Source organism: Ammospiza nelsoni, chromosome 23 (assembly GCF_027579445.1).
Source record: "Ammospiza nelsoni isolate bAmmNel1 chromosome 23, bAmmNel1.pri, whole genome shotgun sequence".
In the NCBI taxonomy this organism is placed as follows: domain Eukaryota; kingdom Metazoa; phylum Chordata; class Aves; order Passeriformes; family Passerellidae; genus Ammospiza; species Ammospiza nelsoni.
The window spans coordinates 3032480-3060230 of record NC_080655.1 but is presented as its reverse complement, the minus strand read 5'-3'; the positions used below and the strand labels follow the sequence as shown (position 1 = coordinate 3060230).

Below are 27751 nucleotides of genomic sequence, written 5' to 3'. Positions count from 1 at the left end.
CGTTCCCAGCATCAATCCCACACCCTTCCCGACCCCCAACATCAATCCCTCACCTCTCCCCACTCCTCATTAACCCCTTAACCATTTCCTCTCCCAGGAGCAGCACGATGCCGTTCTCCTGACGCCGGTGCCGCTCTCCGGACCCCGATCCCGGCAGGAGGATCCCGGCAGGAGGATCCCGGCAGGATCCCGGCAGGAGGATCCCGGCAGCAGGATGTCCATGTCGCGCCGCCGCGGCCCCGGCGAGCAGTGGCCGGCGCTGGAGTCGGTGGGGCTGAGCCGCAAGGAGCTGGCGCTGGCCGAGGCGCTGCAGATGGAGTACGATGCTTTATCCCGCCTCCGCCAGGACAAGGAGGAGAGCCGGGCCAGGAAGGAGCAGCTCCAGGAGCGCTCCCTCATCTCCTGGGACGACCCCGCGGACAGGAGCGCCATCAAAGCCGCGCGGGGGCTCTCCGGCTCCGACCCCGCGCTCAGCCACGCCGTCCCCAATGTCCCCGAGGGTCCCCAAGTGCCGCCCGGGCCCAGCACGCCCCGGGTGGAGCCACAGCCCTGGAAGGGCCCGCTGAGCGGGGATTACCTGCTCATCTTCGAGGGTTCCCAGCGGGATTTCCTTGGGGAGCCCCTCAACGGCTCCGAGCCCCGCGAGGGTGGCGGATCCCCCAAAAAGCTTTCGCCGCCCCCTCTGCCCCCACGTCACCCGCTGTGGGGCTGTCCCGAGGGTGGCCAGCTCTCAGGAAAGGCATCCCCGCTGTCCCCCAAGAGCCAGGCCCAGCCCAGGGACATCAACATGTTCTCGGTGGCCCAGGACAAGCTTGTGGGGCGCCGCATCTCGCAGGAGGATCCCTACGGCGTGGACGCCATCACCTGCCTCAACCTCAAGTCCACCTACGAGTCCGAGGCGCTGAGGGAAGGCTCCCGGGGATGGAAGGAAGGAAGGAGCATCCTGGAGAAGGAATCCAGCGGGAAGCCGGTGGCACGGAGCAAGACCATGCCCCCACAGGTGCCCCCGCGCACCTACGGAGCCCGGGCGGGCGGGAGGAAGAACCTGGCGGCCAACAGGAACCGCAGGATCTCCGTGGAGCCGGTGAGGGCTGGGAATGGGAATGGGAATGGGAATTGGGGAGGGATGGAGGTGGGAATTTGGAGCTGGGATGTCCCCAAGATGGGTGTGCTTCTGGGTGGGTTCTCCTTGTGAGGGCGTCGCGGCTCCTTGGAATGGGATGTGGGATGTGGGGAGAGGCGTCTGAGTGTGGGGATGTCCCATGAGGCAGCCATGCCCAGGGCACCAAAAACTGAGCCAGACCTGTCCAAAATCCCAAAACTGAAGGGTCTCACGAGCCAGACCTGTCCAAAACCCCAAAACTGAAGGTCCTGTAAGTCAGACCTGCCCACAACCCCAAAACTGAAGGGTCCCGCGAACCAGACCTGTCCAAAACCCCAAAAACTGAGACAGATGTTCAAAACCCCAAAACTGAAGGTTCCCATGAGCAAGACTTGCCCAAACCCCCAAAACTGAAGGTTCTGTGAGCCAAACTTGCCCAAAACCCCAAAAGTGAAGGTCCCATGAGGCAGACCTGCCCAAAACCCCAAAACTGAAGGGTCCCATGAGCTGTCACAACAGTGCCACCTTCCCTGTTGGGGACAGCAGTGGGCAGTGTCCCCTGCAGCACCTCCACAGCCTGGGGACACTCCCTGCCGATCCTGCTGCTCCTCCCTGTGGGATATCCCTGGGAATGGCCACTTTTGGGGGGTCTCCAAGGCACGGGCAAGCCAAACCCCCCTGTGCTGGCTCAGAGCCCCCACACCACTGCGGGGCCACCTCTGTTCCCACCATGGTGGCCCTGGTGTGGCACAGGCTGTTCCAGGGGGGGTCTGGGGGTCCCCATGGGGGTGTGGGGTCCTGGGGGTGTCCCCCAGCTGATGGTCCCGTGTCCTGCCCCACAGGTGGCTCCCCGGCCCCACTCCCTGGCCAATGGCTATGAGCTCTTCGAGGTGTCCGAGGAGCGGGACGAGGAGGTGGCAGCGTTCTGTCACATGCTGGATGTGTGAGTACACAAAACGTCCCCAAAACAGCCCAAAGGGGCTTCAGGGCCACCCTGAGGGGCTTTAGGGCCACCAAGAGGGGTTTCATGGCCACTCCAAGGGGATTCAGGGTCACTCCAAGGGGATTCAGGGCCACCAAAAGGGGATTCAGAGTGACCCAGAGGGGACTGAGGGCCACCCCAAGGGGATTCAGAGCCACCAAAAGAGGCTTGAGGGCCACTCCAAGGGGATTCAGGGCCACCAAAAGTGGATTCAGGGCAACCCAGAAGGGATTCAGGGCCACCAAGAGGGGTTCAAGGCCACCTCAAGGGGATTTAGGGCCACCAAAAGGGACTCAGGGCCACCCAAAGGGGCTGTTCCCAGGCGTGCTGAGCCCTTGTGGTGCCAAAAGGGGATTCCAGGCCGCCCCGGTGATTTTTGGGGTGTGGGACCCCCCCAGCCCCAGCAGGCCCCTGATCCAGCCCTGCTCCCCAGGCTGCGCTCCAGCTGCGGCTCCAGGGGCTGCTCCGGCTCGGGGCTGGTGTGGAACGCGGTGAACGTGAGCCCCGAGCAGCCGGGCCACGGCGTCAGCCTGAAGGTGACGGTGCTGAGTGACAGCCTGAGGGAGCCGCTCACCTTCACCTGCGACTGTGAGTGCTGTCCCCAGGCCACATTCCCGCCGTTCCCGCCATTCCTGCTGTTCCTGCCATTCTCGCTGTTCTTGCTCTTCCCTCTGTTCCTGCCATTCCCGCTGTTCCCACCGTTCCACCATCCCCACCATTCTGCCATTCCATCCAGTCCACCATTCCCACTATTCCTGCTATTCTCACTGCTCCTCCATTCCCACCAATTCCACCAATCCCACCATTCCCACTAATTGCACCATTCCCACCATTCCCACCATCCCCACCATTCCACCATTCCCTCAATCCCTCCATCCCCACCATTCCTGCCATTCCTGCTATTCTCCCTGTTCCTGCCATTCCCAACATTCCCACCATTCTACCATTCCCCCATTCCCCCATTACCCCATCCCCTCCATCTCCTTCATCCCCTCCATCCCTACCAATCCCCCCACTCCTCCATTCTCCCAATCCCCGCATTCCCACTACCCCCACCATCCTCACCATTCCCACTAATTGCACCATCCCCACCAATCCCTCCATCTCCACTATCCCCACCAATCCCACCATTCCCATCATTCCCCCACTCCCCCATTCCCACCATCCCCACCATCCCCACTATCCCCACCATTCCCCCATTCCTCTCATTCCCACCATTCTCCCAGTCCCACCATCCCCACCATTCCCACCATTCCATAATTCCCTCAATCCCACCATTCCCACCATGCCCTCCATTCCCACCATCCCCTACGTCCCCATCAATCCCCCCATCCCCACCATTCCCACATCCCCACCATTGCCACCATTTCCCCAATCCCACCATCCCCACCATTCCCACCATTCATCCCCACCATTCCCACCATTCATTCCCACCATCCCCACCATTCCCACCATTCCCAAGGATTCAGGGGCCGTTCCTGTTCCCCCCAGGCTCCTCCACCGTGGACCTGCTCATCTACCAGGCCCTGTGCTACACCCATGACGAGCTCCACGCCGTGGACGTCGAGGATTTCCTGCTCAAAATCTGCGGCCTCGAGGAGTTCCTGCAGAAGTGAGTGGCTGTGGAAAAAACAGGGGGAAAAACAGAGAGGAAATGGGGAAAAATGGGGAAAAAACCAGGGGAAAATGAGGAAAAATTTGGGGGAAAAACGGGGAAAAAAACAGGAAAAAAATCCAGGGGAAAATGGGGGAAAACAGAGGGAAAAACAGGGGGCAAATGGAGTAAAATCAGGGGGAAAGCTGGGGAAAAAACAGAGGGAAAACCAGGGGAAATGAGGGAAAATCAGGGGGAAAAATGGGGAAAAAACAGGGAAAAAATGGGGGAAAAATGGGGGGGAAATGGGAGAAAAATGGGGAAAAACACAGAAAAACCAGGGAAAAGTGGGGGGGGAAACAGGGGAAATACAGGGAAAAAACAGGGAAATAAATGGGGAAAATGGGGGGAAAATAGAAAAATGGAAAAAAATGGGAAAAACAGTGAAAACATGGGAAAGCCAGGGAAAAAACAGGGAACAGCCATGGCAGGAGCTCCAGGGTGTAATGAACACCCAGAGTTGATCTGGCACAGCAGGAGCACAGCAGGAGTTTCTCTTCTCCTTTTCCTGCCTCTGGAGCTGCTCCTGCCAAAAGCTGCATTGGGAATGTCTTGGGAATGTTGCTCCCAGCCAGGCTGAGCCCCAAACCCCTGGAAAACCAGCTGGGAGCTGCCAAAAATGCTTTTTGGAGGAGAATTCTGTAAAAGCCATGGCAGGGAGCGGAGAATGGATAAATCCCAGCCCTTGATAAATCCCAGCCCCGGGTAAATCCCAGCTCCAGAATTCCCCCTGTCATTCCCAGATCCAGATATCTCCCTGTCATTCGCAGCTCCAGAATTTCCCCTGTCACTCCCAGCTCCAGAATTCCCCCTGTCATTCCTAGCTCCAGAGTTTTCCTCGTCACTCCTGCTCCGGGGTTCTTTCTGTCATTCCCAACTCCAGAATTCTCCCTGTCATTCCCAGATCCATGGTTCCCCCCATCATTCTCAGCTCCAGATTTTCCCCTGTCATTCCCAGTTCCATAATTCCCCCTGTCATTCCCAGCTCCAGAATTCTCCCTGTCATTCCCTTCTCCAGAATTCCCCATCATTTCCAGCTCTAAAATTCCCTCTGTCATTCCCAACTCCACAATTCCCACTGTGATTCTCAACTCCAGAATTCCCCCTGTCATTCCCAACTCCAGAATTCTCCCTGTCATTCCTAGCTCCAGGGTTTTTCTTGCCATTCCCTTCTCCAGGGTTCTTCTTGTCATTCCCAGCTCCAGAATTCCCCATCATTCTCATTTCCAGGATTGCCCCTGTCACTCCCAGCTCCAGAATTCTTACTGTGATTCCCAGATCCATAATTCCCCATCACTCCCAGCTCCAGAATCCCCCCTGTCATTCCCAGCTCCAGAATTCCCCCTGTCATTCCCAGCTCCAGAATTCCCACTGTGATTCCCAGCTCCAGAATTCCCCCTGTCATTCCCAGCTCCAGAATTCCCACTGTGATTCCCAGCTCCAGAATTCCCACTGTGATTCCCAGCTCCAGAATTCCCCCTGTCATTCCCAGCTCCAGAATTCCCCCTGTCATTCCCAGCTCCAGAATTCTCCCTCTCACTCCCAGTTCCAGAATTCCCCCTGTCATTCCCAGCTCCAGAATTCTCCCTCTCACTCCCAGCTCCAGAATTCCCTCCCAGTCCCAGTCTCAGATCCGTGCCCTGCTTCCCACGGATCCCTGGGCAGGTCCTGGCAGGCCGGGCCCGGCTCCGGAGGGGAAGGAGGGAGAACAATTCCTCATTCTCTGAATTTCCTGCTGCCACAAAGGTCCCTGTGCAGGCGGGGCGGCCACCCTGAGCCCCGGCCAAGGCTGCCTGGCTGGGGGATATCAGGGTGGGGCACTCCAGGTGGGATTTTGGGGCTCTCAGGTGGGATTTTGGGGCACCCGGATGAAATTTTGGGGTGTGAGATAAGTGTGCAGAGCTCTCCCTGCACATTTGGCAGGCACAAGTTCAGCCAGCCCTGCTGGAAGTCTGGTTTCACTGTGAATCTCAGCCAAGGCTGCCTGGCCAGGGGATTTTGGGGCTCTCAGGCAGGATTTTAGGGCTCTCAGGTGCGATTTTGGGGCAGCCAGACAAAATTTTGAGGTGTGGGATGAGTGTGCAGAACTCTCCCTGCACATTTGGCAGGCACAAGTTCACCCAGCCCTGCAGGAAATGTGGTTTCATTGTAAACCCCAGCCAAGGCTGCCTGGCCAGGGGATTTTGGGGCACCCCAGATGGGATTTTGGGGCTCTCAGGTGCGATTTTGGGGCACCCAGGTGGGATTTTGGGGCGTGGGATGAGCCTGTGGCCCTGTCCCTTCATGCTGGGCAGCCACAAATTCACCCAGCCCTGATGAAAGTTCAGCCTCACTGTGAGCCCCAGCCAAGGCTGCCTGGCCAGGGGATTTTGGGGCTTCCAGGTGGGATTTTGGGGCACTCCAGGTGGGATTTTGGGGCAGACAGGCAGGGTTCTGGGGCATCCAGGTGGGATTTTGGGGCATTCCAGGTGGGATTTCAGGCCTCTCAGGTGGGATTTTGGGATACCCTAGGTGGGATTTTGGGGCTCTCAGGTGGGATTTTGGGGCTTTCAGGCAGGTTTTTGGGGTGTGGGGTGAGCCCATGGCCCTGTCCCCACAGCAAACACGCGCTGGGCAGCCACGAGCACATCCAGCACTGCAGGAAATTCGACATCGACATCCGGCTGCAGCTGCTCCGGAGGAAAGGGGTGCGCAGCGACCTGGCCCGCACGGTGGGTGTCACCAGCCTGGGACACTGAGGGGTTGATGTGACCTCCCTGGGACACTGAAGGGGTCAGTGTCACCTCCTTGCAGCCCTGCTCAGCCTCTCTGTGTCCCCAGGCCAGCGATGACCAGAGCCCGTCCACCCTCAACCACCACATCCACCTGCAGGAGCGCCCCATCAAACAGACCATCAGCAGGTAGGGCTGGGGACACCCAGGGGGACACGGTGGCACTGTCACCATGTGTCCCCATGTGTCCCCTGGCTGGGCTGAGCGCTGTCCCCTGTCCCCCAGGCAGGCCCTGAGTCTCCTCTTCGACACCTTCCACAACGAGGTGGACGCGTTCCTGGCGGCCGAGGTGAGGCCAGCGATGGTTTTGGGGGGATTTGGGGGGTTTTGGAAGTTTTGGGGGCTTTGGACCCTCTGGGAATGCAGTGGGCAATGGTGGTGCCCCAAAGCTCAGATTGGATCCAGGTAGGAATGTTTGGCTCCTCCCCTGGGCGGAGCATCTCCCATGGGATGATGGAATTTTATCAGCCATGCGGGGACACTCATTGACTCATGGACAGAAAATAATTAATAATTAATGGCCCATTAAGACATTATATCTCCTGAAGGGAGGATGGAAGAAATAAAGAGATTAATATAATATAAAATCGTGCAATATAATGTACTGTAATGTAATATGTATAGATAGAGGATATAAAGAGATATAAATATAAATATAAAATATAAATAAATAGTATATTTTATTGCATTATATTTTAATAGTATATTTTATTTATATAAATATAAAGAAAATATACTTTTAAAATATATTATAATATACTATTAAAATATACTATACTGTACCATAACATAACATAGTATAGTATAATGTAATGCAGTGTAATGTAATATAATATAATTTTAATATAAAGAGATAACATATAAATAATATTACAAAAACAAATGTCCTATAAATATACTATAATATAATATAAATATACTATGATATATTTATCATCTCCAGAATTCCCCCTCTATAAATATAAGAGCTAAAGCGATAAAGAAATAAAGATAACAGCCCCACCTCTAACTGGTAACTAGAACTCACTCCCTCAGCCACACCTTGCGTTCCTCCTAATCCCAGCTGCCACCCCTGTCCCTGTCCCTGTCCCTGTCCCTGTCCTGTCCCTCAGGGCGATGTCCCCCTGAAGGCCGAGCGGGTGATCCAGTCGGTCATGGCCATCTGCAACGCCCTGGCGGCCGTGGAGTCCCAGGAGATCACGGCTGCCCTCAACCAGATGCCGCCCTGCCCGTCCCGCATGCAGCCCAAAATCCAGAAGGTGAGCCCTGGGGTGTCTTGATTTGGACAGGCAGGTTCTGCTCAGGGAGGCAGGAGCCTCCCCTGGTATGGAAAATTGTTGGTAAATTTTGAATTGAAATTTTGAATTGAAATTTGAATTTCGAAATTGAATTGAAAGTTTTTGGATGTCTTGGTTTAGACAGACAGGTTCTGCTGTGGAAGGCAGGAACCTCCCCTGAAATGGAAAATGTAAACCCCCTCCCTCCAAGCTATTATAATTTTAAAATTAAGAGGTTCTCAGGCAAAGATATTAGAATAGGAATAACAATTCTTTATTATCCTGAGCTGGAAGGGGATTTGTGGATGTCTTGGTTTGAACACACAGGTGTCTGCTAAGAAAGACAGGAAATAGGAAGTGTAAACCCCCTCCCTCCAAATTACTATAATTTTAAAATTAAGAAGTTCTCAGGCAAAGATATGGGAATAAGAGTAACAGTTCTTTATTATCCTGAGCTGGAAGATGATTTGTGGGTGTCTTGGTTTGGACAGACAGGTTCTGCTGAGGAAGGCAAGAGCCTCCCCTGAAATGGAAAATGTAAACTCCCTCCCTTCAAATCATTATAATTTTGAAATTAAGGGGCTCTCAGGCAAAGATATGGCAATAGGAATAACAGTTTTTTATTAGGAAAATTAAAAATACAAACGCAATAGCACAAAACAAAGCGCTGGAAGGGTCCGACCATGCCCTGCCCCCTGTGTGCCAGGGCGGTGCCCCAGCCCCATCCCATGGGGGCTCAGCCCTCCTGCAGTGCCAGCTGCGGCTCTGCTGCAGCAGGGATCCTGCACAAGGGGGGAGTTTTCCTCTGCAGCTCCAGGGCTGCTGCAGATGGGCCTGGGCTCCCTCTGGCCATGCAGGGCAGCACAAAGCTGCTCCTCTGGGAACGCAGGGGGCAGAGGCTGCCGGGGTGCCCCAAAGCTCAGATTGTGCCCAGGCAGGAATGCTTGGCTCCTCCCCTGGGCGGGGCATCTCCCCATGGGATGCTGGGATTGGATCAGCCATGCAGGGACACTCGCCGGCTCATTAACAGCAGATAATTAATAATTAATGGCCCATTAACAGCAGAGAGCTCCTGGAGGGAGGATTGGTTGTAGAACAGATAAAGAAAAATGCCCATTGAAGAGAAGATAACCGCTCCACCTTTAACAGATCCACACTTATCTTGCAACCCGGGGGAACTTAGCCAGGAGTGGGAGGAGAAAAGAAAATTGTCACATCTGGCTCTTTTCCCTCCTTTCCACCACGTGGAAAATCCTTCAATAGCCGGGAGCAGCCTGGATCTGGCAGCCTGGGGTGATTACGTAAAATCTGCCTTGGCAGCACTTAGGGGTTTCTTCTTTTTTTTTTTTTTTGTGGTTTCTCTCCTTTTTTTTGTGGTTTCTTCTTTTTTTCTTTTTTTTTTTTTTTGGTGGTTTCTCTCTTTTTGTTGGTCGTTTCTCAATTTTTTGGTGGTTTCTCAATTTTTTTCGTGTGTGTGTTTCTTTTTTTTTCCTTTCCCTCCACAGGATCCAAGTGTTCTGGCCAAGAGGGAAAATCGAGGTATTTCTCTTCTCCTGCTCCCCTTTCTGGGCTCAAGTTCGTGCCATGCCTTTCATCTTCAAACCCCTCCTCCCTCTTCAGTTCTCGAGGCCAAAAAACGGGTTGGAAACCAGTCTGGTTAAAAAAGGGGAAAAAAAAAAAGAGGATTTTGGGGGGTGTTGTTGCTCCCTGAGAGCTCCAAATGGAAAATTTGGAATTTCCCTTACTCCAAATGGGAATTTTGGAATTCCCCCGTCATTAATTCCTCCCTGAGTGGAGGGGAAGCAGCGTGGGGGGTCCCAAATCCAGATTTGAGGGATGGATCCCCGAGGGATTGATGGATCCATGAGGGATCGATGGATCCCTGTCCGTGTTTCCCTGAGGGATTGATGGATCCTTGAGGGATTGACGGATCTCAGAGGGATTCGTGGATTCCTAATGGATTGATGTATCCATGAACAATCAATGGATCCTTGAGGGATTCATGAATTCCTAAGGGATCAATGGATCCCTTCCCTTGTTTCCCTGAGGGACTGGCTGATCCCTGAGGGATTGATGGATCCCTTAGGGACTGACAGATGTTTCCCTGAGGGATTGATGGATCCTTGTCCATGGATTGATTGATCCCTGTCCGTGTTTCCCTGAGGGACTGACGGATCCCTGTCCGCGTTTCCCTGAGGGATCGATGAATCCATGAGGGATTGATGGATTCCCATCCACGTTTCCCTGAAGGATTGATGGACCCCTTTCCACATTTCCCTGAGGGATCAATGGATTCCTGTCCATGTTTCCATGAGGGATTGATGGATCCCTCTCCATGTTTTCCTGAGGGACTGACAGATCCCTGAGGGACTGATGGATCCCTGTCCACGTTTCCCTGAGGGATCGATGGATCCCTGTCCATGTTTCCCTGAGGGATCGATGGATCCCTGTCCATGTTTCCCTGAGGGATCGATGGATCCCTGTCCATGTTTCCATGAGGGATTGATGGATCCCTTTCCACGTTTCCCTGAGGGATCGATGGATCCCTGTCCATGTTTCCATGAGGGATTGATGGATCCCTTTCCACGTTTCCCTGAGGGATCGATGGATCTCTGTCCATGTTTCCCTGAGGGATCAATGGATCCCTGTACACGTTTCCCTGAGGGATCGATGGATCCCTGTCCATGTTTCCCTGAGGGATTGATGGATCCCTGTCCATGTTTCCCTGAGGGATCAATGGATCCCTGTCCATGTTTCCCTGAGGGATTGATGGATCCCTTTCCATGTTTTCCTGAGGGATCGTTGGATCCCTGCCCCTGTTTCTGAGGGATTGACGGATCCCCAAGGCACTGACAGTTCCCCATCCGTGTCTCCCACAGAGAAGATCGTGGAGAGCCTCACGGCCGCCATCCTCAACCTGGTGGAGCTCTACTGCAGCACCTTCAACGCCGACTTCCAGACGGCCGCGCCCGGGAGCCGCGAGCTGGGCGTGGCGCAGGAGGCGCGGCTGCTCACCTGCCCGCTGGCCTTCACCGTGTACGCCACGCACCGCATCCCCATCACCTGGGCCGCCAGGTAACGCCCTCACCTGCCACCCACCACATCCCCATCACCTGGGCCACCAGGTAACGCCCTCACCTGCCACCCACCACATCCCCATCACCTGGGCCACCAGGTAAGGCGCTCACCTGCCACCTACCGCATCCCCATCACCTGGGCCGCCAGGTAAGGCCTGAACCTGCCCCCTGCCCTTCACCCCATCACCTGGGCCACCAGGTAACACCCCCTCACCTGCCACCCACCACATCCCCATCACCTGGGCCGCCAGGTAAGGCCTGAACCTGCCCCCTGCCCTTCACCCCATCACCTTGGCCGCCAGGTAACGCCCCCTCACCTGCCACCAACAGCATCTCCATCACCTGGGCAGCCAGGTAATGACCCCTCACCGGCTTTGCAAAGCCAAGTGGCTGCTAAGGAAGGCAGGAACCTCCCCTGAAGTGGAAAATGTAAACCCTCTCCTTTAATCCTATAAACCCTATAATCTGAATTATTATAGTTTTGAAATTAAGGGGTTCGCAGGTAAAGATGTGGGGATAGGAATAACAGCTCTTTATTGAGGAAATTACAAATACAAATGCAATAGTGCAAAAAAACCACAAAAACCAAACCTGACAGAGTTAACAAAAAACAAAATGTTCCTGGCAATGCTGGCACTGGGACACCCCAAAATCCCAGCACACCTGAGGGTGTTGGCACTGGGATACCCCAAAAACCCAGCATATTCCTGGGATCGCTGGCACTGCGACACCCCAAAATCCCACCACGTTCTCAGGAACACTGGCACTGGGACACCCCAAAATCCTAGCACATTCCTGGGAACTCTCTGGCACTGGGACACCCCAAAATCCCACAGTGTTTCTAGGACACCCCAAAATTCCAGCACACCTGAGAATGTTGACACTGGGACACCCCAAAATCCCACTGTATGTTCCTGGGAATGCTGGCACTGGGACACCCCAAAATCCCAGCATATTCCTGGGAACACTGGTACTGGTACACCCCATAATCCCACTATGTGCTCCTGGGAATGCTGGCACTGGGACACCCCAAAATCCCAGCCTGTGTTCCTGGGAATGCTGGCACTGGGACACCCCAAAATCCCAGAGTGTGTTCCCAGGAATGCTCACACTATGATGCCCCAAAATCCCAGCACGTTCCTGGGAACACTGGCACTGGGACACCCCAAAACCCCCGCCGTGTCCCCGGCATCGCTGGCACTGCCATCCAGGGCGCGATGTCGCCGCATCTCGGGCCGGGCTGGCTCATCCCGAGGCCACCCGGGGGAGGTGACAGATGGCCCCGCGCCCCGCGCCAGCGGCGTGGCCCCTTTTGTTCCGCTCCTCCGTGCCCGTGCCCGGCGCGGGGGGACCGGGAGGCGACCGGGAGGGGACCGGGGGGTGGCGGCAGCGGCGCCGGCAGAGCCGCCCCGCCGGGGACCCCTCGCCTTTGTCCTTGTCCTTAATGTATTCCCCTTGGTGAGTGGCTCCGAACAAAGCGGCGAGCCTGGGAAATGCCGGCAGCCCCTGACCCCCGCGCCCCGCAGCCCTGCCCGGATTGTCGCAGCCCTGCCCGGATTGTCGCAGCCCTGCCCGGATTGTCGCTCGGCACCTGCCACATGGCAGGGCCCCCCCCCGTGTGCCGGAATGCGCCGTGCCATATGGTGCTGGGGACATCGGGAGGGGGAAATGGCCCCGTTCTGTCCCCGTTCTGTCCCCGTTCTGTCCCCCTTTCCCATCCTCGGGGCAGGATTTAGGGGCTCTGGTGATCTGAGTAAAGCCTCACCCCTCTCTCCTCCTCGGGGACGGATTTAGGGGCTCTGATGGTCTGAGTTTTCCCATTATTGGGGCAGGATTTCAGGGTTCTGGTGGTCCAGGTAAAACCCCACTCCTTTTCCACCCTTGGGGAAGGATTTAGATGTTCTGTGATCCAGGTTTTCCCTTCCTTGGGAAACAATTTAGGGGTTCTGGTGGCTTTGGAAAAGCCTCACCCCTTTTCCATCCTCAGGAGAGGATTTAGAGGTTCTGATGATCCAGGTTTTCCCATTCTTTGGGACTGGATTTAGGGGTTCTGGTGGCCCTGATAAAGCCCCACTCCATTCCCATCCTCAGGACAAGATTTAGACGTTCTGATAATCTGGGTTTTCCCATCCTTGGGGAAGGATTTAGAGGTTCTTGTGGCCTTGGAAAAGCCCCACTCCTTTCCCATCCTCGGGACAGGATTTAGGGGCTCTGGTGGTCTAGATTTTCCCATCCTTGGGGAAGGATTTAGGGATTCTGATGACTCAGGTAAAGCCCCACTCCTTTCCCATCCTCAGAATAGGATTTAGGGACTCTGATGGCCCTGGTAAAATCCCCTCCTCATTTCCCATCCTCGGGGCAGGATTTAGGGGCTCGGGTGGCCCAGGTAAAGCCCCACCTATTTTCCATCCTTGGGGCAGGATTTAGGGGCTCAGGTGGCCCCACATGTCTCATTGGGTGTTTCTCCCGCAGTTATGAAGATTTCTACCTCTCGTGCTCCCTCAGCCACGGCGGGAAGGAGCTGTGCAGCCCCCTGCTCACCAGGAAGGCCCACGTCTACAAATACCTCTTCCACCTCATCATTTGGGACCAGCAGTAAGGCCCCACCCACTCTACCTTCATCATCCTCACCATCATCCTCCCCTCCCTTGCTCCTCCTCTCCTCCTCGCCTTTCTTTTTGGGCGTTGGAAGTTTTTGTGTCATTGCCCGGAAATAGCAACGCCCGGGAAAGGGGATCTGCTCCCAAAATAGCGCCGGGAGCAGGCGGGGAGGCCGTGCTGATCCTTTGCCATGCCCGGCATCCAGAGTGGCACAGGAGGTGGGGATGGGACGGGATAATTTTAGACGGCGCCGGTGCCCCCAAGGACAGGGACGGCGGCGAGCGCGGCGATCCTGGGGATCCTTCCCAGGGGATCCTTCCCCGTCCGTCCTTCCCGCGGGATGTAGCTGCCACCCCCGGGAGCGGCGCAGAGGAATCCCAGCCCCGGGGGTCCCTCCTGGCTTGTGGGGCAAGGTCAGTGCCCGGCGGGGCTCCCCAAGGAGGGTCCTGGCCCTGCGTGGGGCAGAGAGGGCAGCCGGGGTTCCTGGAGCTCCAGCTGGCTGTGCCCAGACCTGCGGGGTGGCTGGGACTTCAGGGGCTTCAGGGGCTTCAGGGACTTCAGGGGCTTCAGGGGCTTCAGGGACTTCAGGGGCTTCAGGGACTTCAGGGACTTCAGGGGCTTCAGGGACTTCAGGGGCTTCAGGGGCTTCAGGGGCCTCAGGGGTTTTAGGGGTTTCAGGGGCTTCAGGGACTTCAGAGGTTTTAGGGGTTTCAGGGACTTCAGAGGTTTCGGGGATTTTCAGGGACTTCCAAGGACACCCTGGTGCCCACAGGAAAGGCAGCTCTAGGGCTGTGCTCTCCTGGGGCATCCCAAGGAGGGGACTGGGAGAGGCAGTCCCTGGCACCCTGAGCCCGTCTCTGGCACCCTGAGCCTGTCCCTGGCACCCTGATCTCATCCCCACCACCCAGAGCCCATCCCCTGCACCCTGAGCCTGTCCCCTGCACCCCATCCATCTCTGGCACCCTGAGCTGCTCCCTGGCATCCTGAGCCTGTCCCTGCCACCCTGAGCTCATCCCCAGCACCCTGAGCCCATCCCTGGCACCCCAAGCCCATCCCTGGCACCCTGAGCCCATTCCTAGCACCCTGAGCTGGTCCCTGACACCCTGAGCCTGTCCCTGGCACCTTGAGTCTGTGCCCAGCACCCTGAGCCCATCCCCTGCACCCTGGGCTTGTCCCTGGCACCCCGAGCCCATCCCCACCACCCTGAGCCCATCCCCTGCACTCCAAGCCCATCCCCTGCACTCCAAGCCCATCCCTGGCACCCTGAGCTGGTCCCTGGCACCCCGAGCCCATCCCCACCACCCTGAGCCCATCCCCAGCACCCTGAGCTGGTCCCTGGCACTCTGAGCCCATCCCCAACACCCTGAGCCCATCCCCTGCACCCTGAGCCCATCGCTGACACCTTGAGCTGGTCCCTGGCACCCTGAGCCCATCTCTGGCACTCTGAGCTCATCCCTGACACCTTGAGCCAGTTCCTGGCACCCTGAACCCATTCCTGATACCCTGAACCCATCCTGGCACCCCAAGCCCATCCCCACCACCCTGAGCCCATCCCCAGCACCCCGTGCCCATCCTCTGCAGCCCATGCCCATCCCAGCACTCCATGCCCATCCCAGCACTCCATGCCCATCCCTGGCACCCTGATCCCATCTCCACCACCCCAAGCCCATCCCTGACACCCTGAGCCCATCCCAGCCCATCCCTGACATCCCATGCCCATCCCTGGCACCCTGATCCATCCCCAGCACCCCATGCCCATCTCCACCACCCCATGCCCATCCCTGGCACTCCGAGCCTACCCCCTCTCTCTCCTGCAGGATTTGCTTCCCGGTGCAGGTGAACCGGCTGCCCCGGGAGACCCTGCTCAGTGTCACCCTGTTCGCCGTGCCCGTGCCACCCCCGGGCGGCTCCTGTGACACCAACAAACAGCGGCGCGTCCCCGAGGCCCTGGGCTGGGTCACCACCCCCCTCTTCAACTTCAGGCAGTACGTGGGGCGTGCTGGGCATCCCTGGGGGCACAGGAGGGTCACCAGAGCATTGGGGTCCCCAGTGCCATGAGCACAGGGCTGGGCTGGCATCCCTGGGGGGCACAGCAGGGTACCCAGAACCTCGGGGTCCCCAGAACCTCAGGGTCCCCAGTGCCATGGGCACAGGGCTGGGCTGGCATCCCTGGGGGGGCAGGAGGGTACCCAGAACCTCAGGGTTCCCAGAACCTCAGGGTTCCCAGTTCCATGGGCGCAAGGAGGATTGCGCAAGGGACTCGGCTGGCATCCTTGGGGGGCACAGGAGGGTCCCCAGTGCCATGGGGTCCCCAGAACATTGGGGTTCCCAGAACCTCGGGGTCCCAGGTGCCATGGGGTCCCCAGCACCTTGGGCATGGCGAGTGGCTGGGCTGGCATCCCTGGGGGCACAGGAGGGTCCCCAGACTCATGGGGTCCCCAGAACCTCGGGGTCCCCAGTGCCACGGGTTTCTGTGCACCCTGGGCACAGGGAGGGACTGGGCTGACATCCCTGGGGGGCACAGGAGGGTCCCCAGTGCCATGGGGTCCCCAGAACCTTGGTGACCCCAGTTCAGTGGGGTCCCCAGCACTCTGTGCATGGCGAGGGGCTGGGCTGGCATCCCTGGGAGGCACAGGAGGGTCCCCAGTGCCATGAGATCCCTAAAAACCTCAGTGTCCCCAGCACCCTGGGGGTCCCCAGTGCCTGAGCTCAGCACCAGCAGCAGTGCCACCCCCGTGCCCAGCACAGTGCCCCCCAGTGCCGCCCTTTGTCCCCCCCAGGGTCCTGACCTGCGGGAGGAAGCTCCTTGGCCTGTGGCCGGCCACCCAGGACAACTCCAGGGCCAGGTCCAGCGCCCCAAACTTCAACCAGCCCGACAGCGTCATCCTGCAGGTTCGTGCTGGGGCACAGAGCCCCCCAAAACCCCTCTGGGGGTGCCCTTGTTAGAGCTCAGAATCACACAGTCATGAGAATGATCCTGTGCAGGTGCTTTCATTAAAGAGCTCTGGGTGTCAGGGGTACCAACCCAAATCTGGCTCCAACATGGGCTCGGGATGAACACGTTGTTGTATTTTATCATTATATAACTTCCATGTTAATTATTAAACTTATGTTGTTCTATTGTATGCACAGATTTCATCCAAGCATGGGCTCCTCGTGGCCCCCCTCAAACTTCTAACATGGTTCCTCATGATTCTTCCTATGATTAAACAATGATTATATTTATTAATAAATTATAATATAATGAATATTTATTATATTATATTATTATTATAATTATGTTTAATTACTAAACAATCATCACATCTAAATCTAACAATTATATAATTTATCATATACTGTTTACACAAGTGCAATTATTAATTATTAAACTTATATTGTTCTATTGTATACATAGATTTCATTCAAGCACGGGCTCCTCGTGGCCCCCCTCAAACTTCTAACATAGTTCCTCATGATTCTTCCTACGATTAAGCAGTAATTATATTTATTATATTATAGTATAATAAATGATGATATAATTAATATTTATTTTATTTATTATATTATATTATTATAATTATAATTGTAATATAATATAATATCATAATATTATAATATATTAAATTATATTTATAATATAATATAATATAATATAATATAATATAATATAATATAATATAATACAATACAATACAATATAATATAATATATGTTATATATTATATTATATTATATTATATTATATTATATTATATTATATTATATTATATTATATTATATTATATTATATTATATTATATATTTATTAGATTTATTATATTATAAAATTATAATTATAATTATAATTATAATTATAATTATAATTATAATTATATTTAATTACTGAACAATCATCACATCTAACAATTATATCATTTATCACATACTGCTTACACAGGTGCAATTCCACCTGATGTGACAAACACAAAGCCTAACATTCTCAGAGTCTATTTAACATTTTTTTTTAACATTTTCAGAGTCTATTTTTAACATTTTTCCCCACTAAGCCTAGCTTCTTTCTAATTCCCCGAATTTTATGATTTTAAAACCCTTTACCCTCACCCTGTGCCTCTGCCCCAGATCGACTTCCCCACCTCAGCCTTCGAGGTGAAGTTCACCAGCCCGCCCGCGGCCGAGCCCAGCCCCAGCTACGACTTCGGCAGCCTGGGGGAGGAGGATCAGCGCCAGCTGCGGGAGGCCATGCAGAAAAAATCCCTTTATTGGTAAATAAACCCGGGGAGGGGACACTGGTGACACCCCTCAGGGGACACTGGTGACACCCCTCAGCACGCACAGGGGTGTCCCTCCCTGGGTGGGAGGCCATGCAGAAAAAATCCCTTTATTGGTAAATAAACCCGGGGAGGGGGACACTGGTGACACCCCTCAGGGGACACTGGTGACACCCCTCAGCACGCACAGGGGTGTCCCTCCCTGGGTGGGAGGCCATGCAGAAAAAATCCCTTTATTGGTAAATAAACCCGGGGAGGGGATGCTGGTGACACCCCTCAGCACGCACAGGGGTGTCCCTCCCTCCAGGGATGGGGATTTTGGAGCTGGGGGTTCTGCCCTCGCTGTTGTCCCCTCCTTGGGGACAGCTGATGGTGCCACGGCCAGGCTGGCACTGCCAGAGCTGTCCCAGGGGGATCGGGTGTCAGCAGCTGCCCAAAGGACAGCAGGGCTGGCTCGGGGGTCCCTGGGCATGGGGACAGGCAGGGACAGCTCAGTCCCCCCCCTGGCATGGGGACAGGCAGGGACATCTGAGTCCCCCCAGGCAGGGGATGCCTCCTCCCAGTCCTGCCAGCCCCATTCTCTCCATGCACAGTGGGGCACAAGGATGCCACCTCCCTGAGTTCCCACGTGTTTTGGGATCACAGGGATGCCACCTCCTCACCCTCCCACATGCTTTAGGGTCACAGGAATGTCACCTCCCCAACCTCCTTCATGTTTTGGGGTCACAGGGATGCCACCTCCCAATCCTGCCTGCGCCATTCTCTCCATGCACAGTGGGGCACAGGGATGCCACCTCCCCGACCTTCCATGTGTTTTGGGGTCACAGGGATGCCACCTCCTCACCCTCCCACATGTTTTGGGGTCACAGGAATGCCACCTCCCAATCCTGCCAGCCCCATTTAATCCATGCACAGTGCAGCAGAGGGATGCCACTTCCCCGACCTTCCAGCCCCATCCCATCCCCGTGTTTTGGGGTCACAGGAATGTCACCTCCCCAACCTCCTATGTATTTTGGGGGTCACAGGGACGCCACCTCCTCACCCTCCCACACATTTTGGGGTCACAGGGATGCCACCTCCTCCCCCTTTTCCCCCCCTGCCACCCCTGCCCCTCAGGCTGACGCTGTCCCCGTGTCCCCCCAGGCTGACGGACGCGGACCGGCAGCGGCTGTGGGAGAAGCGCTGCCACTGCCACGCGTCCCCCGGCGCGCTGCCCATGCTGCTGGCCAGTGCCCCCGGCTGGGACTGGGGCTGCCTGCCCGACATCTACGCCCTGCTCAGCCAGTGGAGCTCCATGAGCCACCAGGACGCCCTGGGGCTGCTGCACGCCACGTAAGGGGGCTGTGGGGACACTGTGGGGACACTTTGTGCCGTGTGGCGGTGGCAGGAGGTGTCACCTGTCCTAGTGAATGGATGCTGTGATGGTTTTTTGGGGTGATGTCAGGGTGCAAAAAAACCGACACGGTACAAGGGGGTTTGCAGTAATAATCAAAATAAATGCAGCTTTGTTGAGTGACCACAGCAAAATGTGATAGAGGGGTTAAGGGAGAGAAAAAGATAAAGAGAGAAAAGAGAGACAGAGAAAGAGGGGGATATATCTACCAAACATACAGACAAAATCCTTTGGTCCAGTTGAGGATCCGCCTGTTACGCTGGGGAGATCTCAAAATCTCTTGCTAACTCAGAGGTTTTTATTATGATAATTCTATTGGAAATTGTGAGGGGGGAAACAGATACAATAAGGAACAGATGTAACAGGTAGTCCATGTTCTCAGCAGTAAACGAGAGCCATTGTTTTTGTGTCCAGTGGTCACACCTGCAGGCAAACCTCTTGCTTTGGTCAGCTTTGGTCCCCCACACACCTGCCCCAGGCTGGAGGTTTCAGTTCCAGTCCTTGGAAGGAGCAGAGGGGCCTTTTCACATGGGGGTTCCATGTCTCAGTCCTTGATGGAGAGGAGCTTTTTCACATGGGGGTTCCACGTCTCAGTCCTTGATGGAGAGGAGCTTTTTCACATGGGGGTTCCACGTCTCAGTCCTTGATGGCTTATATCTCAGTCTGTCTGTCACTGTGCTTGTAAATGAGTGAGGGTCTTCTGTGGGAGACCACCTGAAACTCAGGAGAAGTCCAGCCAGGCCGAGAGGTGGGACAGCTCCCAAGGCTGTTGTTGCAAAAAGGGCATGGTGCCCCTTCTTAGCATACAGCAAACACACCTGTGAAAACAATAACTCAGCAATGCTCTCAGGTCTCAGGGCCTTGTTGGCGTGTGTGACTTTCTCCTTCAGAGCCAGGGATTTTAGACGGGAGGGGGGGGGGGGTCTTCTCTTCAGTGCTCCCCAAATGACGATTGTGAGGCAGATGAGGGAAAATTCAGACAGACTCTCACAGGAGGGCACTGTCACCCCATGGAACGTGTCCTGGCTGCAGGTTCCCTGACCAGGAGGTGAGGAGGACGGCCGTGCAGTGGATTGACTCCATCTCGGACACGGAGCTGCTGGATTACCTGCCCCAGCTGGTGCAGGTGCGTGGTGGCACCGGGATGTGCCACGGGGTGCCCGCCGGTGCCACCGTGCCCCTGTGACACTGTGACACTGTGACACTGTGACACTGTCCCTGTGCAGGCCCTGAAGTACGAGTGCTACCTGGACAGCCCCCTGGTGCGCTTCCTCATGAAGAGGGCCATCTGTGACCTGAAGATCACACACTACTTCTTCTGGTGGGTTTGGGGGGATCTGGGGGCACCCTGAGGCTGGGCTGACCCTGAGTGTCCCCAAGCTGGGTGGGACCCTGAGGCTGGCCTGATCCCACGTGTCCCCAAACCAGAGGGGACCCTGAGCCTGGCCTGACTCCACATGTCCTCAAACCAGAGCAGTCACTGAGGCTGGCCTGGCCCCAAGTATCTCCAGACCAATGGGGCACCTTGAGCCTGGCTTGACCCCACATGTCCCCAAACCAGATGGGACCCTGGCCTGACCCTGAGTGTCCCCAAACTGGGCAGGACCCTAAGGCTGGCCTGACCCCATATGTCCCCAAACCAGAGGGGACCCTGAGGCTCACCTGACCCTGCATGTCCCCAAACCAGAGCAGTCACTGGGCCTGGCCTGACCCTGCATGTCCCCAGTCTGGTTGGATTCCCAAGCCTGGCCTGTCCCCACGTGTCCCCAAACCAAAGGGGCACCTTGAGCCTGGCCTGTCCTCACATGTCCCCAAACCAGAGCAGTCACTGAGGCTGGCCTGACCCCAAATGTCCCCAGTCTGGTAGGGTCCCCAAGCTTGGCCTGAGCCTGCATGTCCCCAAGCTGGGCGGGACCCTGAGCCTGGCCTGATCCCATGTGTCCCCAAACCAGAAGGGCACCTTGAGCCTGGCCTGACCCCATGTGTCCCCAAGCTGGGTGGGACCCCGAGCCTGTCCTGACCCCTTGTGTCCCCAGCAGGCTGCTGAAGGACGGCCTCAAGGACTCGCAGTTCAGCATCCGGTACCAGTACCTGCTGGCAGCGCTGCTGTGCTGCTGCGGGAAGGGGCTGCGCGAGGAGTTTGACCGGCAGTGCCTGTTGGTCAGCACGCTGGCCAGGCTGGCACAGCAGGTCCGGGACGCCGCCCCATCCGCCCGCCAGGTGGGTGCTGGGTGCTGGCAGGGGTGCCAGGGTGATGGGAGGGGTGCAGGGGTGCTGGGTGCCAGCCCCCTGTCCCACACCTTGTCACCCCTCTTGTCTCATGCCTGCCTCATCCCGTCATGGTCCTACCCTATCCCACATCCACCCTGGGTTTTGCCTGCTATATTCCGTGCATACTCCGTCCCATGCTGACCCCTTCCCATGTCCACTCCTCTCTATCCCGTTTCTATCCCATGGTCACACTGTTCCTTGCTCATCCCATCCCATCCCATCCCCACCCTGTCCATGCCCGCCCTATTCTATGGTCACTCTATCCCTTGCCCACCCCATTCTATTTCCATCCCATCCCACCCTATCCCATGCCCATCCCATCCCATCCCATTCCCACCTTGTTCCTTGTCCATCCCATCCCATCACATTCCCATGGATTCCATCCCATCCCCATCCCATTCCAATGGATCTCATCCCATTTCCATCCCATCCCATCTATCCCATGCCCATCTTCCCCATCCCATTCCCACCTTGTTCCTTGCCCATCCCATGCCATCCCATCCCACCCCACCCCATTCCCATGGATCCCATCCCATCCCCACCCCATTGCCATGAATCCCACCCCATTGCCATGGATCTCATTCCCACGGATCCCACTTGTTCCTGCCCCCAGGCCATCCTGCGCGAGGGGCTGGAGGACGTGGCTCAGTTCTTCAAGGCCCACGGCTCGTGCCGGCTCCCGCTCAGCCCCAGCCTGCTGGTCAAGGGCATCGTGCCCCGGGTGAGTGCCCGCCTGTCCCAGGGGGCTCGGGGGGCTCCCTGCCCGCCCCCGGCTCGCCCTGACCTCCTTCCCATGGCAGGACTGCTCCTACTTCAACTCCAACGCCGTCCCGCTGAAGCTCTCCTTCCAGAACGTCGATCCGCTCGGGGAGAACATCCGCGTCATCTTCAAGGTCAGCCCGGCGCCTTTGGGAGTGCCCAAATCCTGGCACAGCCCTCTGAGAATCCCCGTGCTCTGGGCTCTGAGGGTTCTGATGGCTCTGGTGGCTCCTCCCTGGCTCTGGTGGTTCTCCCTTGGTTCTGATGGCTCTGGTGGCTCCTCCCTGGCTCTGGTGATTCTCCCTTGGTTCTGATGGCTCTGGTGGCCCCGATGGCTCTCCCCTGGCCCTGATGGTTCTCCCCTGGCCATGATGGCTCCAGTGGCTTTGGTGGCTCTGATGGTTCTCCCCTGACCCTGATGGTTCTCCCCTGGCTCTGATGGCTCTGATGGCTCTGATGGCTCTCCCCCTGGCCTGAGTGGTTCTCCCCTGGCTCTGATGGCTCTGGTGGCTTTGGTGGCCCTGATGGTTCTCCCCTGACCCTGATGGTTCTCCCCTGGCTCTGGTGGTTCTCCCCTGGCTCTGATGGTTTTCCCCTGGCTCTGAGGGCACTGATGGTTCTCCCATGGCTCTGATGACTTTGGTGGCTTTGGTGGCCCTGATGATTCTCCCCTGGTCTTGATGGTTCTCCTCTAGCCCTGATGGTTCTGGTGGCTTTGGTGGCCCTGATGGTTCTCCCCTGGCCCTGATGACTCTGGTGGCTCCTCCCCTACCTCTGATGGTTCTCCCCTGGCTGTGATGGCTCTCCCCTGGCCCTGATGGCTCTGGTGGCTCTGGTGGCTCTGATGGTTCTCCCCTGGCTCTGGTGGCCCTGATGCTTCTCCCCTGACCCTGATGATTCTCCCCTGGCCCTGATGGCACTCTGATGGCTCTGGTGGCTCTTCCCCCGGCAGTGTGGCGATGACCTGCGGCAGGACATGCTGACGCTGCAGATGATCCGCATCATGAACAAGATCTGGGTGCAGGAGGGGCTGGACATGCGCATGGTCATCTTCCGCTGCTTCTCCACCGGCCGTGGGCGAGGTGAGATGGAGTTTGGGTGTCCCCAGGGGTCCCCGGTGGGGCTGGGGATGGCCCAAGACATCCTGGGGTCTGATCCCACCAGCCCATCCCTGTCACGCAGTGGTGACGGGTGAGGAGTGGTTGGGTTGGTGACAAGTGAGGAGCAGTTGGGTTGGTGACAAAGGGGGTCAAGGTCAGAGTTCTTGGGGCTGGAAGGGTCTCACCCCGCTGTCCCACCTGCCAGGCATGGTGGAGATGATCCCCAATGCCGAGACCCTGCGGAAGATCCAGGTGGAGCACGGCGTGACCGGCTCCTTCAAGGACCGGCCGCTGGCGGACTGGCTGCAGAAACACAACCCTGAGGAGGATGAGTATGAGAAGGTGAGGAAGAATCTCTGCTCCTCATGTCCCCCATTCCAGGGACCAGCCCCTTGCTTCCATCATATCCATCCTTTCTCCTTGTCCTTCCCTCCTTCCTCACAGGCCGTGGAAAACTTCATCTACTCCTGCGCCGGCTGCTGCGTGGCCACCTACGTGCTGGGCATCTGCGACAGGCACAACGACAACATCATGCTCAAGACCACGGGCCACATGTTCCACATCGATTTCGGACGGTTCCTGGGCCACGCCCAGATGTTCGGCAACATCAAGAGGTGAGAGAGGCCCCTGGGACCTCCTGCCCTCATCCCTGCCGAGGGGGAAGCTCCCTGTCCTTGTCCTGGTGGTGGGTGACCTCTCTTTCTTCATGTCCTGGTGGTGGGTGACCTCTCTTTCTTCATTTCCTGGTGTTGGGTGATCTCTCCCTGTCATTGCAGTGGTGGCCACAGTGACCTCCCCTTTTCCTTGTCCTGGTAGAAGGTGACCTTTCCCTCTCCTTGTCCTGGTGGGAGATGACCTCCCCCTCTCCTCATCCTGGTGATCAGTGACCTTTCCCTCTTCTTGTCATGGTGATCAGTGACCTCTCCCTCTCCTCATGCTGGTGATCAGTGACCTCCTCCTCTCCGTGTCCTGGCAGTGGGTGACCTCTCCCTCTTCTCATCCTGCCCCCCACCCCAGCTCACTTTGTCCCTCCTGTCCCCCGGCGCAGGGACCGTGCGCCATTTGTCTTCACCTCGGACATGGCGTATGTCATCAACGGCGGGGACAAACCCTCCAGCCGCTTCCACGACTTCGTGGACCTGTGCTGCCAGGCCTACAACCTGATCCGCAAGCACACCCACCTCTTCCTCAACCTGCTGGGGCTGGTGAGAGCCGGGGTGGGGCACAAAATTCCCCTCAGCGTGGCACGGGGGTCCCTTTGTCCCCTGTGCTCACCCCTGCCCTCCCTGCCAGATGCTGTCCTGCGGCATCCCCGAGCTCTCCGACCTGGAGGACCTCAAGTACGTCTACGACGCGCTGAGGCCGCAGGACTCTGATGCTGATGCCACCACCTACTTCACCAGGTAGGGGACACCAGGGTGGGGTGACACAAGCAGCAGCTGGAGGCTCCCTCGGATGGTGGTGTCACAGACGTGTTTTATGAAAAATCCTTTCCTTAGGATTTTTTCTCCTGAGAAGCTGAGAGGCCTCAAAACAAAATGCAAACAATGGTTATCTGCTGCTGTGGGATGCAACAGGTGCATCTGGGATTGGTCTCATGTGGTTGTTTCTAATTAATGGCCAATAACAGCCCAGCTGTCTGGGACTCTCTGAGAGTCAGGAGATTTTGTTATTCATTCCATTTTTTTCCTTTGCTTGATTCTGATGAAATCCTTTCTTCTATTCTTTTAGTAAATATTTTATATTATATAAATATACTACATATAATATAATATAATATAATATAATATAATATAATATAATATAATATAATATAATATAATATAATATAATATAATATAATATAATATAATATAATATAATATATCTATACATATTATACATTATTATATATCATTATATATAATACATAATATATATTGTTACATATATAATATATTATATGTAGTACTATATATTATATATTATATATTATATATTATATATTATATATTATATATTATATATTATATATTATATATTATATATTATATATTATATCTATTACTATAAATATTATTAATAATATATATTTAAATCTATATAATATATATTATATACATAGATAATATAAATATACTATATTTTTAATATAATATATATCATAAAATAATAAATCGAGCATTCTGAAACATGGAGTCAGATCCTTGTCTCTCCCTTCTTCCTGGGACTCCTGTGAACACCTTCTGATGAAATCCTTTCTTCTATTCTTTTAGTATAGATTTTATATTATATATATATATATATATATATATATATATATATATATATATATATATATATATAAAATATAACATACAAATATAATATAATAATATATATTATTATATTATATATATTATTATATATAATAATTATATATAAAACATCTATTATTATATAATTTTATTGATATATTTAAATATTATATATATTATATATAAATATATATATATTTTTTTAATATAATATATATAATAAAATAATAAATAAGCCTTCTGAAACATGGAGTCAGATCCTCATCTCTCCCCTCTTCCTGGGACTCCTGTTAACCCCACCCCACGGTGGCACTGAGCGGGCGGTGGCCTCGTTGCAGGTTGATCGAGTCCAGCCTGGGCAGCGTGGCCACCAAGCTCAACTTCTTCATCCACAACCTGGCGCAGATGAAGTTCACAGGCTTGGAGGTGCGGCCCACGCTGTCCTTCGCGCCGCGCACGCACACCCTCAAAACGTCCGGCCGGATCCGCGACGTCTTCCTGTGCCGCCACGAGAGGGTCTTCAACCCCAGCAAGGGCTACGTGAGTGGGGACAGCTGGGGACAGGCCCAGGCTGGGCTCAGGGGACAGCTGGGGACAGGCCCAGGCTGGCCTCGGGGTGCCCCAGCTCCTCCATCCCACGTCTCGGTTCCTCCTCTCTGCAGACCTACGTGGTGAAGGTGCAGAGGGACAATCCCGGCGACGTCACCTTTGTGCAGCGCACCTTTGAGGAGTTCCAGGAGCTGCACAACAAGCTGCGCCTCCTCTTCCCCTCCTCGCTGCTGCCCAGGTAGCCCTGAAGCCCCTCAGGACACCCAGGGACTCCCCAAAACCCGCCGGGACCCTGCTGAGTGTCCGTCTGTCTGTCCCCAAAGCTTCCCCAGCAGGTTCGTCATCGGGCGCTCGCGGGGCGAGGCGGTGGCTGAGCGGCGCAAGGAGGAGCTCAACGGCTACATCTGGCACCTGATACACGCTGCCCCCGAGGTGGCAGAGGTGGGGACATGGGGTGGGGGCTGCGGGGAGGTGGGGACAGCGCCAGGGCCACCAGAGAGGTGGGGAAACGCTTGGGGACAACGCAACTCATAGAGCATTGATGTGTGCACCATGTAGAGCATTGGTGCACACCCTGGTTTTGAATGGAGGGGTTGTTGTCACTGGCGTCACCACTAATGTCACCTCCTGACCTTGCAGTGTGACCTCATCTACACCTTCTTCCACCCCCTGCCCCGGGATGAGAAGGCGGCTGGAACCAACCCGACCCCAAAGCCAGCAGGTGGGGATGGGGTGATTTTTGGGGGTGATTTTGGGGGGCGATTTTGGGGGGTGATTTTGGGAGGGTGATTTTGGGGGTGATTTTTGATGGCAGGGGGTGACATCAGGAGTGTCCCATCCCTCCTGTCCCCCCTCTCCAGACGCCACGTGGGCTCGATCCCTGGGCAAGGTCGGCGGCGAGGTGAAACTCTCCATCTCCTACAAGAACAACAAGCTCTTCATCATGGTGATGCACATCCGAGGGCTGGTAGGACCCACGGCACCCACGGGAGCGGGCTTGGGGGGGCTGTCCCCTCCATGTGCTCACGGCCCGTCCCCAATCTGCCCCACAGCCACCCCTGCAGGACGGCAACGACCCCGACCCCTACGTCAAGACCTACCTGCTGCCCGACCCCCAAAAAACCACCAAGAGGAAAACCAAAGTGGCGCGAAAAACCTGCAACCCCACCTACAACGAGATGGTAGGAAGGGACAGGGACGGATTTGGGGCGTCCCCACGGGTGACCGTGGCTGAGAGGGTTTGTGCCCGTTGTGTCCCACAGCTGGTGTACGACGGGATCCCCCGGGGGGACCTGGAGCAGCGGGAGCTGCGGCTGAGCGTGCTGAGCGAGGAAGGATTTTGGGAGAACATCCTGCTCGGGGAGGTTGGGATTCGCCTCCGCGACCTGGACCTGGCCCAGGAGAAGATGGGCTGGTTCGCCCTGGGCTCCCGCGGCCACGGCACCCTCTGAGTCCCCAAAAGTGGCTTCTTTTTTTTAAGTTTACCTTGTGTCAAGGGAGCAATGCGGGGAGGGTGGGGCGTGGGGGCGGTTCGTGGGGTTATTTCTTCCTTTGGGATATGCGTATTTTAATTTTTTTTAATAACGAGTAGCGTGAGCACCGGGGCGGAGGGGATGGGGAGGGTTGGGGGGTGTGTGGACCCCTCCCCACCTCAGGAACTGGGCAATTCCCACCGCGGGGAATTCGCTC

General features: G+C 55.4%; 1 protein-coding gene across 1 annotated transcript; it reads left to right on the top strand.

Moving 5' to 3' along the window:
* The first annotated feature begins 214 nt into the window (after positions 1–214).
* Positions 215–27563, top strand: PIK3C2B (phosphatidylinositol-4-phosphate 3-kinase catalytic subunit type 2 beta). The gene is made up of 32 exons (XM_059487863.1): positions 215–1084; positions 1945–2045; positions 2518–2672; positions 3576–3696; positions 6338–6449; positions 6559–6638; positions 6735–6798; positions 7622–7768; positions 9292–9325; positions 10666–10861; positions 13336–13458; positions 15282–15449; positions 16245–16356; positions 17566–17708; positions 18858–19046; positions 20140–20233; positions 20334–20428; positions 21147–21327; positions 21992–22099; positions 22179–22271; positions 23090–23219; positions 23443–23579; positions 23682–23851; positions 24286–24442; positions 24531–24640; positions 25852–26053; positions 26176–26300; positions 26386–26503; positions 26702–26783; positions 26923–27029; positions 27115–27243; positions 27325–27563. Exons 1-32 carry the CDS (start codon positions 215–217, stop codon positions 27511–27513), a joined length of 4842 nt encoding a protein of 1613 aa, XP_059343846.1. The 3' UTR covers positions 27514–27563.
* The last annotated feature ends 188 nt before the right edge of the window (positions 27564–27751 follow it).

Coding starts and splice junctions, on each gene's coding strand:
- PIK3C2B (XM_059487863.1), top strand. CDS start 215: ATGTCCATGTCGCGCCGCCGCGGCCCCGGCGAGCAGTGGCCGGCGCTG. Junction 3,697..6,337: donor CTCGAGGAGTTCCTGCAGAA/GTGAGTGGCTGT, acceptor CTGTCCCCACAG/CAAACACGCGCTGGGCAGCC. Junction 24,443..24,530: donor TCCTCAACCTGCTGGGGCTG/GTGAGAGCCGGG, acceptor CCTCCCTGCCAG/ATGCTGTCCTGCGGCATCCC.